Raw genomic sequence first — 18,289 nt, 5'->3', positions numbered from 1 at the left:
TGAGCCAACGGGGGCTGGTCAGCTGGCTGAGGGGCAGTTTGTGCCCCAGAGTCTCAGCTGGACTGGCCCTTTGAGATTAGCCAGCTCAAGTCCCTGCCTGGCCTACCCCAAGAGCTGGAATCCGGCCTGTGCCTTTTCAGTCTCAGCTCAAGCTGCCTCAGGGCCAGAGAGCGTCACCCTGAGACTGACCTAAGCTCTGCATGTGGCAGAGGCTCTCACAGTCCCTTCTTCCCACCTGTCCTGGCCAGCCCTGAATCTGGCAACCCAGGGCATGCCCCTCAGGCTGCCCTCCCCAGGTACCCCAGTCCCGGATCCCCACCCCATGGTGTCCAAGCTCTATACTGCTAAATATGGCAGGCCTAGCCCTTGAGTGGGGGTCCCTCCTTCCTCAGGGGACTACCATGATACTGTAAGGGACAAAGTAAAGCAAGAGGAATTGAAATGAGACAGAGAGAGGGCCTGGCCCCTGGGACCCTGCCATGTGCTGTGGCAGAAGCTCATGACTGCAATGAACTTGTCGGTGGTGCTGTGTGTCCTTGAGGTGTGGCATGCCCTCTCTGGGCCTTGGGTTCACCACCTCCTGAGCGAATGGGCTGGCACTGGGGCTTTTGAGGGGGCTTCTGGGCTGACATTTTGTATGTCTGTGAACGGGCAGCTGAGGAAGATGGGGTGGGAGGGCGTGTCTGTCCCTGGCAGTTTGTGGGCAGGGTCACAAGAGGTGCCCACCCAGGGGGGCTTAGATGTCCAGCAGCCCACCTCAGGGCAGAGAACCAGGTTGCTTGCTGCCTGGCTGCTGGGCCTCCCAGCCGCAGCCGGGCCTGCTGTCGGGATGGGCAGGGGTGGTGNGGTGGTGGTGATGGTGGTGGTGGTGGTGGTGGTGATGGTGGTGGTGGTGGTGGTGGTGATGATGATGGTGGCGGTTGTGGTGGTGGTAGTCGTGGTGGCGGTGACTGCAGGGAGGAGTGGGGCCCTGGTCTTGGTGGGACCCACAGGACCTCAGTCCTTGCAAGGATGAAGCCCTGAGTGGTGCTGACCTCAGGCCCTGGCATCTCCCACAGGTACATCCGCTCAGAGCGGTCTGTCATCCTCATCAACTTCTGCCTGTCCATCATCTCCTCTAACGCCCTCATCCTCATTGGACAGACTCAGACCCGCAACAAGGTAGGCAGTCTCCCTCCCTGCCATGCACCTCCCAACATCCTTAGGTGGGTGGGTGAACCCCCAGCAGGGCCCTGGATGGTGGGATGTCTGGGAAGTGGAGGCAAGAGGGTGTGGAGAAGGTGGAGGCTGCCCCAAGCCACGTGGAGCCGCTGTCCTGTGCCATAATGAGCCAACGGGGGCTGGTCAGCTGGCTGAGGGGCAGTTTGTGCCCCAGAGTCTCAGCTGGACTGGCCCTTTGAGATTAGCCAGCTCAAGTCCCTGCCTGGCCTACCCCAAGAGCTGGAATCCGGCCTGTGCCTTTTCAGTCTCAGCGCTGGGCCTCCCAGCCGCAGCTGGGCCTGCTGTCGGGGTGGGCAGGGGTGGTGAGCACCTGCCCAGCCCTCCCGCCCACCCGCCCGCCCAGGTGGTGTGCACGCTGGTGGCCGCCTTCCTGCACTTCTTCTTCCTGTCCTCCTTCTGCTGGGTGCTCACCGAGGCCTGGCAGTCCTACATGGCTGTGACGGGCCGCCTCCGGAACCGCCTCATCCGCAAGCGCTTCCTCTGCCTGGGCTGGGGTGAGCGGCCTGCCGGGCAGGCGGGCAGGGGGAGGGTGCCTCTCCCCGGGCCTCCTGGCCGTCCTTGGTCCTGGCCCCTGCTGCTTGTTCCTGCCCCGCAGCCTCCCTCCCCCTCCCCTGCTGCCCCTGCAGCCCCGACACTGCCCGCTGCTCCTGGCGGGGCTCTCTCCTTCTGGCCACCTTCTCTCCGTGGCGCTGCCACATAAGACACGGGACGCCCAGTTCAGTTTGACTTTCAGATGGTGAGTGATTTTTTAATATAAGCATGTCCCATGCAATATTTGGGAAACGAGTCTTTGTCTATCTGAAATTCACACGTAACTGGCTGTCCTGTTTTATCAGCTACACTGGCAGCGCTGCCTCCAGTTCCAGTCTGGGAGCTCATCTCTGTCCCCCTCCTGTCCCCTCTCATGCCCTCAGCGTGGCCCTCTGCTCTGGGACGTCAGGGGCGCGTTCCCAGGCAGGTCTGGGAGGAGGTGGAGAGTGGGGGCCGACGCCCTTTCTTCTGCTCCTTTCCAGGGCTCCCTGCGCTGGTTGTGGCCATCTCTGTGGGATTCACCAAGGCCAAAGGGTACAGCACCGTGAGCTAGTGAGTCAGGGCAGGTGGGGATGTGGTGGACAGTCCCCGGCTCCCTGGGGCCTCCCACCACCCTGGAAGGTGAGGGCTGGCCACACAGCCCACCCCATCTGGCCAGGCACCACCTCACAGAGGCTCAGGAGGGGAGCCCCAGGGACTGGGGGCCGAGCTCCTCAGGCAGCTCCCTTCCTCCCAGGTAGCAGACTTGAGCGAACTAGGGCTTTGGGGCTGTCTTGTCAGGTGACCGGGGTGGATCCATTAGTCTTTCTGAGCCTCAGTTTCTCCACTCCTGCACAAATGCTGGTGAAAAGGACTATGAAAGCTCTGGGCGCAGCAGGTGCACCCCCACAGCGGTTCCTTGGGGGGGAGGACAAGCAGCAGGGGGCCCACTTCACAGACGAAGTCACTGAGGCCCTGAAGGACCAGCGGGGCCAGGTCCTGGGGGCCTTGAATGCCAAGCCAGGAAGCTCGGAGGTTATCCTAGAGGCAGTGTGGGTTCCTGAGATGGGCAGAGAGGGTCTTGGGCTCAGGGTGGCGCAGGAGAGCCGAGGGCAAGGGATGGGGACAGGCCTGAAGGGGGCCATGGCTGCGGGGAGCACTAGGGGGACAGGCTGTGTGGGGCCCTGGAGCTCCTCCCTGCCTGGCAGTGGTGGGAGTGGACCTGGGTGGACCCAGTTATTGGAAGCCCAGGGGACGAGAGCTGGGAAGGAAATGCCAGCACCGTCCCCAGAGACGAGAGGAGGGACACCCAGCCTGCTGGGGTCGAGGTGGGTCGGGAGGGGACGGGGACACTGAAGAGGGGTTCTGAAAAAGGAGGAGGAGTTTGGCAGAGCACATGGGGTAGACCATTCGGGGCAGGGGAGACAGCGCAGGCGGAGTGCTGAGTGGCCCTCACTGGGTTTGAGGTTCCTATGGGCACCATAGGTGGTGTCCAGAGACTTGGAGAGTGTGGGGCTGATGACTCAGTATGGGGTGGCAGGAGCCAGGCCAGCCATGTGCCCTGTGCCGAGCCCACAGGGTCTGGGGGGAGTGGGCAGGGGGAGGGCCAGGCCGATATCCTGGCATCATGTCAGGAAGGAGGGTCTGCTGGAGACCCCTGGGGAAGAGCCAGGAAGGGCCCAAGGCCAGGAGGAGAGTCAGGGGAAGGACGGACGGTCGCCTTCCTCTTGCCAACCTGGCCCTCCTGCTGTGTGGTCCCGAGCAGGTGCATTCCCATTCTGGGCCTGTTTCCTACCCATAACGTGGTCAGTGTGTGTGAGGTGCTTAATAAGGGCTTGTTTTCTTCTCCCACTTCCCAGCTTACTACCCTCCCTCCTGAGCGAGTGCCTGCGCTGCGGGTGAGGGGTGGGCGCTCACAGCCTGTCTCCTTCCACAGTTGCTGGCTCTCCCTGGAGGGGGGACTGCTGTATGCCTTCGTGGGACCGGCTGCCGCTGTCGTGCTGGTACTGACCCCCAGCCCCTGTCCTCACTGTCCCAGGCTGGGCCCCTCACCTCTCTGAGCCTCGGTTTCCTCACCTATCCCTGGGCCAGGCCTTGGAGTGTACCTGCTGGGGGTGGGTGGCACACACAGCCTGGCTCTGACCTGTTCTCAGGATGTCTGGGGTTCAGGGGCCGGGCCAGGTATTGTTCTTTTATCAGTGTAGCTGCCAGGGCATCCATGCAGGTTGGTGAGCGAGTGGAGGGCTGGGTGGGCAGAGATGGATGGATGGACGTCGGCTGCAGCAGGGTCTGGCCTTTGCTTCCACTTCCCCTTCCGGCCCCAGGAGGGGCGCTGACGTCCGCACATCCCTCCTGCTGTGAGGGCACTCTCTGCAGGGCCACACCACCTTCTAGTGGGGGGCTCGGGCACAGGCTGGACATGGCAGAGAATAGCGCACCCTGGGCACTAGGTGGGGAGGCACTGACACTGCAGGGGACAAGTTGGGGGAATCCTGCGGTGGCTGGATGGGGCGGCATTGTGGGTGGCCGCAGACCCCTCCCCACAACCCTGGCTGCCAGAATCCCAGCTTCTTTATTCCTCGAAGGCTCCCTGGCGGGGGGCAGCGTCCACACAGGAGGTGGGAGAAGCCAGGCATGTGGCACCTGTCAGTGCCTCTCAGGGCAGGCCTCAGAGCCAGCCGGGCCAGATGCCACCTTAATAGCAGGCACCAGAGGGCTGGGGGAGGGGGATGGTTAGAGGCAGGAGCCCCTATCCTGGCCACGCCTTTGCACGATGCATCCAGAGGGTGGGGTTGGTCCTGATCTACTGAGGGACCCCAAGCCTGGGTGGCCCCTCGTGTAATTGGGGCCATGCAGGTACAGGCCGAGCAGAGCCTGCTGCAGGCAGGTGGCCAGTGCTGGCACCCATCCTCCCTTCTCTGCCCTGGCCACATCAGAAAAGGAGGCTGCTCGGGAAAGCCGCTTCCACCTCCATCAGGCCAGCTGAGGGTTGGGTGTCAGAGTCTGGGAGCTTTCTGTTCACGGAACCCTAGTAGGCAGGGCCGCCTGTGTTGAATCATGAGCTCCTGGAGCTGTAGGCCGCAGCACTGGCCACCCCGGACTCTGGTTGTGGGGTCCTTGGGCCAGGGATCCACAGAGTCTCAGGGTCCCAGCAGCCTCTTTCTGCAGAGTGGGAGCCTGAGAGGAGGGCCTTCAGGGACCCTCTGGCAGAGGGGCAGGGACAGGGAGTAACAGTAGCAGAGACGGCCGGAGGAGGCGGTTGGTGCTTCAGGAACCACTCCTGTCTGGGGTGGTAGCTTGGGCGGCAGCACAGAAGATTTAGACACCAGGAAGACACTCCCAGGGTGCAGGTGCCAGCAGACGCTGTTAGGCCAGGTGGGTGGCCAGTGTGATGGGAGCCAGAGGAGTCCTGCCCAGAGCAGAGAGTCCAGGAGAAGCCCCAGTTCCAGGCTGGCGAGGGCGTGCTTGGCCCCAGGGGTGGTGAGTCCCTCTCGTTGGAGGGATGTGGGGAGAGAGATGCTGGCGGTGTGGGGTGTCCTGTGGAGGAGAGGGCTCTGCCTGGACGACAGCTGGACTCGAGATCATCTGAGGTCCCTCCCTTGATGGGGCCTAGCACTCTTGTGATGGAGGCACTGGAGGTGGCCCTTGGTGGGATGATGGGCTGCTGTAAGCTAAGGCACAGGTGGGCAGCCCCGCGTCCCCCACACCTGCCTCTCTCTGCCCGGCAGGTGAACATGGTGATTGGGATCCTGGTGTTCAACAAGCTTGTGTCTAAAGACGGCATCACGGACAAGAAGCTGAAGGAGCGGGCAGGGTAGGACCCGGGCCCACACATCTCGAGCTCCCAGCGATGGAGGATGCTCCTTTGCCCCATCCAAGACTGCAGGGCTGGGGCCCAGGAGCAGGTGGGGAAACTGAGGCACAGAATGTAGCAGCCTGCTCAGGCTCACAGCAGTCCCTGCTACACTTGGTGCCTCAGTTTCTCCATATGACCTGTGGCAGACGGGAGCTGTAAAGTCCTCGGGAGCAGTGCAACTGATTGCTCCCAGAGATCTGCTTGGTGGTGGGAGGGCAACCCTGAGCCCTAAGGCTGGGCCCTGGGGTTCCCTGGCTTCTCCCTCCCCCAACACTAAGTTTGCTGTGTGACCCTGAGGGACGTCGCCTGTGTGCACAGCTGACTCACTGTTCTTGTGGGGCCTTCCTTAGGGGAGGACAGTTCAGGGGACAGGCAGGCGGATGCCCGGAGAGGGCACAGCACTGCTGCAGCACAGGGCCTAGGGGTGCTGCTTCAGCTTTCAGGGACAGGTCACTGAGGGGCTTTGTGGGGGGAAGGGTACTGACTGCAGTCGGACAAGACCCCCGTCCGTCCTGCCCCCGCCCTCTGAGCCCTCCTCACCTCTCTGCCTGTTGCTCTGTGTCTTGTCCTGGCTGGTGTCTGCGTGGGGTCCCAGCCCTCCCCCGCGTCCCTCTGTGCTGGTTGTGCTTGGCTGCTCCGTCCGTCTCTCTCTCTCTCTTTCTCTCTGTTCCTGGCTCCTTCTCTCCCCAGTCAGCAGAAGCTTTAGGAAGCCTTCCCTTTGGGGCCTGGGTAGAAACAAGCTGAGCTGCCCTGGGGGTGGTCTGTGGCCCCACAGGGGCTAAGAGCCTGGCTTCGGGGGTCTGTCAACCTGGGGCAGGGTCCTAGGCCTGCTGGCTGACTCCCTGGGCCTCATCTCCTGGTCTGTGACGTGGGGTTTGGAGCAGGCTTCCCTAAGGCCTCGCCCCACGGCAGCGCCAGAACACGCTGCCCCCGTGTTTGGGGTCTGAGCAGCGCCCACTGCCCGCGGCTGCATGGTCGTAAGAGCAGCGGTAATCGCCGGGTGCTCACGCCAAGCCCATCTGTTTTGCGTGCTCTTAGGCTGACCGTGGAGGCAGGTTCTGTTGTTACATTCCCACCTTACAGCTGAGTAGACGGGTTCGAGGAGGGTGAGTAGCTGGGGGAGCTGGGGTTTGAGCTGGCTCTGCGGGCGCTAGCCCAGTCATGTGCCCTGCGCACGGCCTGCCTCCTGCAGTGGCCCTTTAGCTGTGTGGGCGTGGCACTGCCAACCCGGTGCTGGGGCCCGCTCCCCACATGGAAGTGGAGGCGGCAACACGTTGGCCTGGGCACACGCATGCACACACACGCACGGGCACAGCCACAGGGTCCTGCGGGAGGCCACCGCCCCAGTCAGCTCCCAGACAGGAGGGCTCGTCCTGCCACGCCTGCTGGGGCTGTCAGGTGGGACCCTGGCTTTCTGGCTTGGGAGAGTGTGTGGTCAGACGAGACACACTGGGGGAAGGAGAGAGGACGGCGGCAGCGGCCTCCCTGCGGGAGACTCTGCCTTGCACAAATGCGAGGCAGAGTTCACGGCAGCCGGCGCTGCCCGCCGTCGCCGCACACCCAGCCCACGGCCCTCCTGCTCACGGCCGCACGTTCCCAGGGCCAGGCCCGGCGCCCCTGGGGGGTCCCAGCCGGACTCCCTGGTTGGTTTAGCTCCTTCACCCCCACGGGTTTCCGCAGGAAGAGCGGTTGCTTTTGCTTCAGCCTTTTAATTTCACTTGCAGTCAGCCGCCCCAGCACCCCCTCAGGCGCGCCCTCAAATGTGCCACGTGTGGAGTCCTCTCTGCCGCCGACGCCACCTCCGACGCCACCAGTAACGCCATGTTAGTGCCTCTGCTGCCGCCTCCCGGCCTCGCCTGCCGTGGGCCCTGCTCCTGAGTCACGCTCTGTCTGTGTCATGCTTTCTTCATCTTTCATTTCTGCCGGCCGCTCTGGGCTCCTGGGCCGCCCCTGTCCCTGCTCCCCAGACCCTCCCTTCCATCCTCTAGGCCAGGCCGTGGATGGGGCGAGGTCCACCAGGTTGCTGTCGGGGTGAGAGCATGGTGGCCTGGCTCTCAGGGCCCTGCTTTGGGGCTGGCTGCCTCAGTGTCCTGTGGTTCCCACCATCCACACCGTGCTGCAGGCACAGAGCCCTGAAGCTCTGGGGAGGGGGCTGCGTGGCTTGGTGGGTGGGTCCCATTGGCCCAAAGTGTCCAGGTGTCCCAGCCCCACGGGGTCATCTTGTCCATGCGCCTGCCTCCCTTGGCCCAAGGTGATAGCTGAGTCCGCAGACATATATCCTGCCTGCGACCCTCTTGTGTCTGCTCCCTGAGCTGGACACCGGGGCCCTGGATTTTAGGAGACAGGGCACTCCAGCTGTGGAACTGCGTGAGCTACTCAGATGAGTGGTGGAGGGGCCTGAGGGCTGACCTGAGGAGTGTAGGCCCAGTCCCAGGCATGCCCCTTCTTTGTTTCAATGCCAGTCCCTGTGTGTGGAGAGCAGCTCCCTCTGTGGGTCTCCGCTCACCACTAGTTCTGTGAGCAAGGTGTGCAAACTGGGAAGGGAGCTGCTTGTGGGTCCTCCACGGCCATGCCACATGCAACACGTCCCCCCATGCCTCAGGCGTCTGACCTCCCAGATCCGACTGAGAGCTCGCTTGGAGCTTCCCAGCCTCTGCCTCCGGCTCCTGGCCCTCTACAGTTTTCTTTGCGCGGCCCTCTTCAGAAGTCTCGGAAGCTGCAGCGGCTGCGCTGCAGGAGTAATATACGGGTCCCCAAGCCCAGGCCATCTGCCAGCCGCAGAATGATCAGGCTGTCAGGCCCAGAGGAGGCTCAGCCCTGCCGATGACTCAGGCTGGCTGAGAAGTGTCCCTGGGTGGGGGAGGCTTCGCTTCTCCTCGCTGAGAGTAGGTGAGGCAGGAGTGCAGGGTCCCAGCTTGAAGAATGTCAGCTGGGAAGGGAGGACAGAGACTGGCCCCCTTATCATGGTGGGGAAATGGGAAACTGAGGTCTGGCGCCGGAAGGGTCCCGCTCAAGCGGCAGTGAGTCATTCATTCGATGTGTGAATATTTATGGAGCCTGCTTGCTGCAGGCTCCCTGCCAGGTGCTGGTGCTGCAGTGAGCAAACAGACTGGGCCCTGCCCCCGCTGCTGCCTGCACAGGCCTCCCTGGCCCACCCCCCTCCTCCTCAGCAGAGGAGCGGTGGGCAGGGCTGCGGGGCCCTCGAGGAGTGTGGGATTTGTGCCAGGGCAGGACTTCCTGTGGTGGGGGATTCTTGTGAAGTCTTGTCTTGGAGCCCAAGCTGTGCCCAGCAAAGGGAAAGATTGAGGGCTTCAGGGCAGCTCCTGCTCCAGCCTGCACGAGAGGGCAGGTGGCAGGAAGCTATCCTGAGACCAGAGGACCTGGCTGGGGCAGAACCAGGCGTATCCGTCCTGGGCGCTCCTGCGAGTCGGTGGCTGCTGTTTTGGTCTCTGAGGCTGCAGGTTTCTGAGTCACGGGTGGGTGGGGACGGCTGAGGCTGCAGTAGGCAGTTCCCCTAGGACAGTGTCGCAGATGAAACAGGGCCAGGGCCTGGGATGGGGACCTGAGACCTAGAGATGGTTGAGGAGGAGAAGGGGTTGGAGGGTGAAGGAAACGGCCTTGCTGGAGCCACTGAGAGGTTGAGAGAAAAGGACTGAGGTGGCCCCTTGGGTTCGGCCTGTGCAGAGAGTGCGTCAGTGGCTGGGCCAGGCGGGAGATGGCTGACGAACAGAATGTGCAGTTTGGAGGCAGGTGCTGCCCTCTGGGACCCCTTCCACTGCCCTGCTGGACTTGGGGGTCCTCATCCTGGCTAGACCCCAAGTGCTCCCAGCACTGGTGCTGTAGCCCTTTTCTGGCACCCAGGACAGCACACCCTTCCCCCTCCCTGTTCAGTCCTCCTGCCCGCCACCTCTTGCTCCTTTGGGGGATGGCAGGGAAGTCCCTGAGGGAGGAGGGGAGCAAATGGTCCTGACACCAGCCCCCATCCCTGGTGGTCATGACAGTGACCCTAGCAGGCCTTGGAGCCCTCTGCAGGCAGGGCCCATACTGGATGACCGGTGTGTGGTCCCGAGGCCACAGTGGCCGCTGGCAATCGTGATGGCACTGACGACAGATTAGGGCACGTTTCTGGTGCACCCGCTGTGCCGGGCACCCTGCTGGTGCTCTGTCCTGCAGCCCCTTGAAGTCACACAGCATGCCAGCGTAAGGAGCACACAGAGGCCCAGAGAGGCCTCACTGGGTGACGTGGTACAGAGAGCACGGCTCCCGGGCAGCCCTGGGTACTGCCCAGTGAGGCTGGAGGGCGATGCCTGCTACGGCGGCCCCTGGAGGGCGGGGTGGGGCTGAGAGGCAGAGGCAGCCCAGGACGGCTCATGGCAGGTGCCAGCCAGGGAGTCGGGAGGGTTGGGCAGAGCAGGCCACAAGGAGGAGGAAATAGGCCTGTCAGTCCCTGTCCATCCGTCTGTCTCTCCTCTGATTTCTTCCTTGCCTGGTCTTGTCGTTTGTCAGTCCTCTGTTTCCCTGCTGGCAGTCTCTCTCTGAGTTCTTGGGCTCTGCCCCTCCGTCTGTCTCCACTCCTCCCCGTCTCTCAGTGGCCCTCCGCAGTGGCCGTCTTGCACTGCTCCTGGGGGCCTGGGGGCTGTCTGAGGGCTCTGGAAGCTGGAACGTAGGGGCCTCCTCACCCCACCTGGCTCCCTGGACCTCCGTTCCCCTCCAGTCTGCCTCCCCTCCTCTGCAACCTCCTGGACAATCAGGAACTGGGGTCTCTTCCAAAGAGCTCCCCCACTTTCCCACTCAGGACCACCTGGATTCCCCTGGAGCCCTCGGGCTTTGGGAAGGGGTGCCAGGCAGAGCTCTGTTCCAGCCTCAGGGGCTGTGACTGAGGGCCCCTCCCTAGCCTGGGAAGGGTCTCTGGGGTGGGAGGGCAGAGTGGAGAGGATGCGTGGGTGGGGGGCCCTGGGGAGGAGAGCAGATGGGAGACACACCGCCTAGGGGGTGGGGACCCTGGGGACAAAGGTGGGGGCTGGGTTCCCTTGCCCAGTGGGCGTGGGTGCAGAGCAGGCGGCGCTGACGCCCTCCGTCCCCAGGGCCTCGCTGTGGAGCTCGTGCGTGGTGCTGCCGCTGCTGGCACTGACCTGGATGTCCGCCGTGCTCGCCGTCACCGACCGCCGCTCCGCGCTCTTCCAGATCCTGTTCGCCGTCTTCGACTCTCTGGAGGGCTTCGTCATCGTCATGGTGCACTGTGTCCTCCGCAGAGAGGTGGGTCAGGCGGGGGCTGCTGCCTTGCCTTCTCCGTGTGGTCTCCCGTGGGAAGACGGTGGGGAGGCACCGCTTCTGCGGCCCTGACGTGTCTGGGGCCACAGCGGGCTGGCAGGGTGGGAGTTCACATGCTGTCTGTGAACGTGAGTCGCCACCAACCCCGCTGAGAGAGGACACTCGTGGGGCTGGCCTTGTGTCCAGTGTGCCGCCAGCGCTGCTACGGGGTGACCCAGGCAGACAAGAGTCAGCAGCAGAGGTAAGCGGCTTCCAGGACAGCTGAGACTCCTGCTTCTGGCATTTTCTGGGCCTTTCCAGGAGGCATCAAAAGAAGGGTTGCATCCAACCATGTCTGAACTACTCCCTGCCTGTTGGCAATGATGAGGATGGAGTGCCCCAATTTCCCAGATGTGGAAATGTGGAGAAGCATGCACTTGGACCTCGGTGGCGTAAGACACCCCCTTCAAGGTCAGAGCCCGGACATGGCTGAGGGGGCAGGAGTGGATGACCTTCCTTTCTCTCTGAAACCTCCAGAAAGATGGAAGAGACTTTTTAAAAGTGGCCGGGCTCAAAAGGGCAGAGAGCGTGGGGGCAGCGGTGACAGCAACAGAGCTGGGAGGTTGGAAAGCAGGACGAGCATCTTCATCTCAGTCGACCCAAGAGAGCCCAGGGAGCCTCTGCGGTGGGACCCCGGGACCTCGTGACGCCGAAGGGATCAGGAGCAGGAGGACTGGTTTTCAGTCCTGTGAAGCAGCAGTGTCCCCCCCGTCCTGGACTGGCAGCGCTGCCCGGCCTGGCCTCCCCACCTGTGCCTCACTGTCCAGGAAGGATGGACAGAGGGCCTCGGCTGGGGGCACCACACCGATCCTCGGTCACCCGTCAGCTCAGGTCCCCCGGGCCCCCACTGCCGGGTGGAGATGCGAATGCCCCTCTGCAGGGGCTCTGACCACCAGGAGAGGCGGGGGGAGGAAGGCCCGTGTTCCCATGGCCCCCCACCTGCACACGTGGGGCTGGCTCAGGAGGGTCCTGCGTACAGAGGGGCCGCCACTGAGGATGTGAGAACATCTGACGGGGAAGCCATGGACTAAACCGGACAGAAAAACGGAACATGCTGAATAGAGAGCCCAGGAAGCAGGAGTTTGGCAGACCCCTCTCTACAGCCCCTGAGAGGAAACACGCGCTGTCCCCAGCTGAGTCCCCGCGTGCGCCTGGCCCTGGTCTCAACAAAGCACTGGTGCTTGTGGCTCTGCAGCAGCCCCGTAAGCAGCTGCCATCTGTCTCTGCTCTTCTGCTGGCGACACCAGCCCAGCGCGGAGCTCTTCACCACTGGTGGGACTGAAGGCCACGTGGTCCTGCTCTGAGGTCACAGCCTTGGCCTCCGGAAGCCTGGCTTGTGTGAAACCAGAACAGGAGCCTACGAAAAAAGGACATTCTGAGAGCAAAGAGAGCTTGTGGAAACCGAGGACGCGGGAGCAGCCCAGCCCAGCCCAGCGGGAGGGTGGATGGAGCGGTCGCCCACGACACGGAGAAGATGGACATTGGAGAGAAAAGATTTCTAAAGCGATTAGAAGGCGAATCCCGAAGGGCCAATGGACTGATAACTGGAGGTGCAGAGGGAGGCAGTAGAGCGGAACTGTCAAAGAGGGGGAGCCAGGGTGCAGGGCCAGGGTAGGGACATCTGGAGCAGAGGCCGGCCCTGCAGGAGGAGGATGTGCCGAAGCCTCGTCATCAGGAAACTTCAAAACATGGGGCTGGCAGGAAGGAGATCCCGTGCACTCCCATGGTGGGTGGGAAGCAAGGACAGGACCAGACTTTCCTCGCAGCCCCGTGAGCTCGCAGGCCCTGCGTGTGGGCTTCGTGCTGCGCTTCTCCAGAGAACCCTGCAGAGGAGGGAGGGGCCCAGCCACCTGGGCCAGGTGCTGAGGGGCTGCAGGGGCTGTGCTGAGGAAGACAGGTGGTGGGGCATGGAGTGTCCCCGCAGGTGGATAAGTAAGGTCCGCACCTATGCTGACAGGGCCTTGGTCTCCTGGGGTAAGGCCATTCCTAGAGAGGGGACAGGAGGGACTTGAGATTCCCAGCTCGTTGTCACACCAGCAGAATTCACCACCTGCCATCTCCTGGATCATGGCCTGCCAACGGCTGGGTGAAGGGGTAGGGCACCTCGCTGCCCCGCCCCAACAAAACGGGGCCAGGCTGCCCCAGACAGGCTGTTGGTGACTCAGGACGGGCCTGGAGACCGAGTGACCCTCTTCAGGCTGATGGCTGATCCTTGGTAGACTCCAGCCGGGAGGGCCCACCAAGGGCACAGCAGGAACCTCAGAGATGAGAAGAGGGGCTGGCCCTTCTCCTGCCGGGGGCACCTCTGTCCCTCTCCACCTGAGTCATGGCCCTGCAGACAGCCTGTGGCTCTTGTGGGGGGCCCCAACTGTGGTGGGTCCGGCACCTTCCCCAGTGTGCCACCCTTCAGCAGATGCTGCCCGTGGCAGGGTCACCTTCCCTGCATCAGCACCCACCGTGTGCAATGCCTTCTCACTTGGGGGCACAGTGGTCCGTGACGGTCTCTGCTCTCTCTCCCCAGGTCCAGGATGCTGTGAAGTGCCGTGTGGTCGATCGCCAGGAGGAAGGCAATGGGGACTCCGGGGGCTCTTTCCAGAACGGCCATGCCCAGCTCATGGTAGGACTCGGAGCAGGCGATGCAGGCGGCCCCACCCACATGCTGCCCCCTCACCAGGTGCCTCCAGGTCCTCACTGTGACAGGAGCATCGTTAGGCCCCAGCAACCTCTATAGAAGGAACTGTGAGCCCAGTTTGCAGCTGGGAAAACTGAGGCTTGCCAAAGTGAAATACCTGGTCCCTCCCATGGTGGCTCCAGTCCAGGCTTGGTGCACCCTGCCTGCTCCTCCCAGTCCTCTTGCAACTGTCAGCTGAGATGCCACCTCCTCTGTGAAGCCTTCCCTGACCCCCCGGCCCCATCAGACCACCTGTTCCAGCCCTGGTTGTGCCCTGAGTGAACTCACCGCACTGTTATTTGGGGTCTGCTGTGCGCTGGGGTGCCCCCAGCATGCACTGACCATGGCATGCAGGAGGTGCACCTTAGGTCTTTGGGGTGCCCGGCCAACTCACGGTGGTTGTGAGAGTCACAGGCAGGGCCTCAGCAGGTGCCAGTATCCAGCCTCGGGGGCGAGGTCCTGCAGTGGCCATTGATATCCATGAAGGCCCGTAACCCCTCCAAGCTTCAGTGTTTCCATCGGGAATGGAGTAGGTGTCTGGGAACCCAACAGATATTTTATTATTTGGGGACACAGCTTCCCCTCCCCCTGATGCTTCTCCTGGCCTGATCTCTGACCTCAAGGGACTTTGTCATCTTCCCGCCAACCCAGCTCCTATGCTTGCAGGGGAGGAACCTCGAGGTTTGATATTAAGGGCCGACTGTTCCCTGGAGCCTCGTGCCCTGGAGAAGGACACCCCCTATCCTGGGACAGGCTCCAAGCTCCTTGAGGTTGGGCCTGGGTCACCCACTCCTGCCTCCCCAGCGGCTGGCCTGGGTGGGGCAGGTGCTGCAGCTGGGACCATGGCCGCTGCTCAAGGGTGCTGGTGCTGGCCCTGGCACCACCGTCTGTTCCAAGCTCTCCTCTGCCCATCCCTGGCTGGCCAGCTGCTGTTGCCCCCTGCCCAGGGCTGCATAACAGGTGGCCCTGGTGTGGCCCCATTGGAGGGCGTGGGGGACAGAGTAGAGGAGTTCTGAGGCTGGAGACCCAAGGGTGCTCTCGAGGCTTGTGAAGGGGAGACCAAGGCCAGAGGGGGCGGGGATAAGTTGCTCCACAAATGCCTTGCCCCCCCCCCACAAACAGGCATGATTACACACTCATAAACCCACACACACATGGACACATGCGCACACACACACAAACACACTCATGAACCCACATGCACATAGACACGCAAACACCACACACACCAACACATGCAAACAGGCACAGACACTCATGCACACACTTTTATACACACACACAAACACATTCATACATACGAATACAGACATGCAACACACTTGTACACACAAACACCACACATACACACACACAAACGCATGCACACAGGCAAGAGCGTGCAGGGGCACGGCCACCCACGTGGGTTCTTTGTGATGACAGGTCAGCACACAGCTCCGTTGAGCGTGTGGACTGCCGTAGCCCTCAGGAGCAAGCGCACGCACACACGCATGCACAGGCACACACGTGCACACGTGCGTGCACACATGTCTTTGAGGCACAGCTCTGGCACCCCTGCGGGCAGCAGCCTCTCCCGCTGCTCGCCCATGGCCCTCACCCGGCCGTCTCTGTCTTGCAGACCGACTTCGAGAAGGACGTGGATCTGGCCTGTAGATCAGGTGAGCGCCTGACAGGTGAGAGCGACAGGTGGCCAGCCCGGCCCACTTGCTTCCTTCTCTTTCCTCCCGCCTCTGTCTGCACATTGTCTGTCTTCATCCCACAGCCGACCTCAGCTACCATGCCTCCCACCCCCACCCACTCCCCGGAGCAGAAGCTTCTGGAAAGCTATCCTGGAGCTTATGCTCTGACCTGGAAGAACCAGCCGGGGCCTCCCTGCCTGGCCCCAGCATTTGCCCTTCTCTGTCGTGCCCCCCAGCGAGGAGCACGACCACCATCCTCAGCACCCCACAGACCCCTCCTGCCTCGCCCTCCACCCTCCTCGTGGGCAGCGAGGCTGGGCCCAGCGCTGCACCCCCATCACCCACCTGTGTCCTGCCTGCCCTCCCACGTGCTGTGTTGTTTTCATTTCTCCATCATCAGTCTGGGCATGGGGCAGAGGCGAGTCGAGCTTTCAGATGGGAGGGACGTCGGTGGGAGCAGGAGGAGAGCAGGAGAGGGTCCCACCGCTGAGCCCTAGGCTGGCCCTGAGCTGCCGGAAGCAAGTGCAGAGAGGGAACCAGCTCCCGATAGGAAGTCCCTCCCCACCTCCAGGCGTCAGACAGCAGGGGTCTGTTTCTGTCCCCAGCACTGAGAGCCAGGTGCGTGGGGCAGTGACAGGTGGTGTCTTTCTTGGCTGTGCTCCCTCTGGTTGGCCAGATATTTGAGGGGCACCTTCTCTAGAGATGGTTGTGGTGGAAATGCCGGGACAGCCCTGACTGGGGAGTGTCAGCTGTCGTCAGGTGGGTCCCAAGACGGCTTCCTGGAGGGGGCTCTGGGCTGAACAGGAGCTAGACAGAAAGGCCCTTTGGCCCCCTCTTAGTCTCCTGTGACCCAGTCCCACAGCCTCCCCAAGAGGTGACCCCAAGACTTGGGGGCATTAGGTGGCTCAGGCCCTGTCTGCTTGGGAGTGCACTGGGCTCTCTGAGCCTCCGATTCCTTTTCATTAGTAGGATGGCTGTGGCCACCTGTGGGTGCCACGAAGCTGGTGTGTGTGTCATTGCAAGTGGCTGTGGTGTGGGGAGGGGGCCACACAGAGAGCCTGCTTGGGTGGTGGAGAGTGGTGTGGGCACCCCAGCAAGGGCCCTGGCACCTGGGAGAATTAGGATGTGCTCTGCCTGCAGCCGAGTGCGGGCAGGGGCACACACCCCGGCCCACAGCGCTGGGTGTTGGCTCTGCCTTGCAAGGAGGAACGTGTGGGACTTGTGGGGTGTGGAGCAGGTGGACTGGTCGGGCCACAGGGACAGGGGTTTCCTGAGACAGCCCTGAACCTTGGGGAGGGGCGTGCGAGGGGGTGAGGGCCCGGCTGAAGATGCAGCAGCCTGTTGCCGTCCAGAGGGTTGGGGAGACAGGGGGGCCTGGATGGTGGCCTGAGCAGCTCCGAGAGGACCAGGGGAGAGTGTGGCCAGGAGAGTGACCAACCATTGGCCTGGGCAGCTGAGAGGCTGTGGGTGACCCCGGAGGGCCCAGGTGCTGACATGTGGGATGGAGGAAGCAGTTGGGCCCTGGCGTGGTATAGGAGCCTGTCCACTAGCCAGCACGGGCAACGGCACAGGGGTCAGGGCAGGCTCTTTGAGGAAGGGCCCCCGAGTTCGGATCTCTGTAGAGTGGAACCTCCAGAGAGGAGGTGGTGTGGAGGGGTGCCCAGCAGGAGCCCAGCCAGGCACCATTTGGGCTGGGGTGGGCAGCTGGGTCGTGGGCAGCTACTGGCTCTGCTGGCCAGCAGAGTCTGGATTGATGGGCAGCAGTGGGGCGGGAGAAGGGGGCAAGCTGGAGCCCAGGTCCAAGGTTGGGATGGCCTGGACCCCATGCATTTGACCAAAGAAAGAGGTGGCTGTGAGAGTGGGGGGAAACTCTCCTCCCGGGCGGCCATCGTCATGGGGGCAAGGCTAGTCAAGGCTTGCAGGCTGTGCGGTGAGGCCGATGCAGGAGCGGCTGTGTCGGGATGTGTGGGGCCTGAGTGCCCAGGGAGCTGGGGTTTGTGCCTGCCTGGCGGGGCCTCACAGTCACCTGGGGAGCTTTGGACCGAATCCCAGCACACCCTCCCCCGCACTGACTCAGCGCCTGTGGGGACTGGGCTGTGGGCAGGGGGACGCTCGAGGGCCAGCTGGGGCCTGCCTGAGAGCAGACTGTGCCCACCATGAGGAGCCCTGCCCCTGTGCTTCTGGGCAGCGAGGGTCGCCCCCGGTGTTGACAGGAGCTGCCCCTCACTTGTCCTCGTTGGCTGCTGGGAAGGCAGTGCGTGGGTGACAGTCATTTGTCCCCTTGGGGTTGGGCAAAGAGAGGCAGCTTGCGTGGCAGCTCTCCTTGAAAAGACAAAGCAACCCCAGTTGCCGCAGCGCCAGCCGCAGTGGGGGACATGTGCCCGAGGTCAGCCAGCAGGTTGGGGCCCAGGAACAGATGGCAGCACCGGCCAGGCTGGGCCCCTCTCCTGTCGGGGACCGTCTTGCCCCCCTGACCCCCCTCCCACCTGTCCCTGTTGTCTCTTCCGTGGCCCCCACAGTGCTAAACAAGGACATTGCGGCCTGCCGCACGGCCACCATCACGGGCACACTCAAGCGGCCGTCCCTGCCTGAGGAGGAGAAGCTGAAGCTGGCCCATGCCAAGGGCCCACCCTCCAACTTCAACAGCCTGCCAGCCAACGTGTCCAAGCTGCACCTGCACGGCTCGCCCCGCTGCCCCGGCGGGCCCCTGCCTGCCTTCCCCAACCACTCGCTGACCCTCAAGAAGGACAAGGCGCCCAAGTCCTCGTTTGTCGGAGACGGGGACATCTTCAAGAAGCTGGACTCAGAGCTGAGCCGGGCCCAGGAGAAGGCTCTGGACACGAGCTATGTGATCCTGCCCACAGCCACAGCCACACTGCGGCCCAAGCCCAAGGAGGAGCCCAAGTACAGCATCCACATCGACCAGATGCCCCAGACCCGCCTCATCCACCTCAACATGGCGCCCGACGCCGGCTTCCCCACCCGCAGCCCGCCCTCCCGCGAGCCCCCTGGCAGCGGGCCCCCCGAGGCGCCCCCTGCCCA

At 63.2% G+C, this 18,289-nt stretch overlaps 1 protein-coding gene across 1 annotated transcript in view; it reads left to right on the top strand.

The window, feature by feature from the left end:
* Positions 1 to 1,058: 1,058 nt before the first annotated feature.
* The window catches only part of LOC103604561 (brain-specific angiogenesis inhibitor 1-like), a gene marked incomplete at its 5' end in the record, with an annotated part of 21,107 nt that continues 3,876 nt past the window's right edge, over positions 1,059 to 18,289 (top strand). The window contains 9 exons of the mRNA XM_008589135.1: positions 1,059 to 1,161; positions 1,565 to 1,715; positions 2,235 to 2,304; positions 3,668 to 3,734; positions 5,460 to 5,545; positions 10,672 to 10,843; positions 13,419 to 13,514; positions 15,187 to 15,241; positions 17,767 to 18,286. Coding sequence (XP_008587357.1) covers positions 1,059 to 1,161; positions 1,565 to 1,715; positions 2,235 to 2,304; positions 3,668 to 3,734; positions 5,460 to 5,545; positions 10,672 to 10,843; positions 13,419 to 13,514; positions 15,187 to 15,241; positions 17,767 to 18,286 — 1,320 coding nt within the window. The remainder of the gene's footprint in view (positions 1,162 to 1,564; positions 1,716 to 2,234; positions 2,305 to 3,667; positions 3,735 to 5,459; positions 5,546 to 10,671; positions 10,844 to 13,418; positions 13,515 to 15,186; positions 15,242 to 17,766; positions 18,287 to 18,289) is intronic.

This window comes from Galeopterus variegatus, unplaced genomic scaffold (genome assembly GCF_000696425.1).
Source record: "Galeopterus variegatus unplaced genomic scaffold, G_variegatus-3.0.2 Scaffold5232, whole genome shotgun sequence".
Classification (NCBI taxonomy): domain Eukaryota; kingdom Metazoa; phylum Chordata; class Mammalia; order Dermoptera; family Cynocephalidae; genus Galeopterus; species Galeopterus variegatus.
This window is presented reverse-complemented; position numbering and strand designations above follow the sequence as displayed.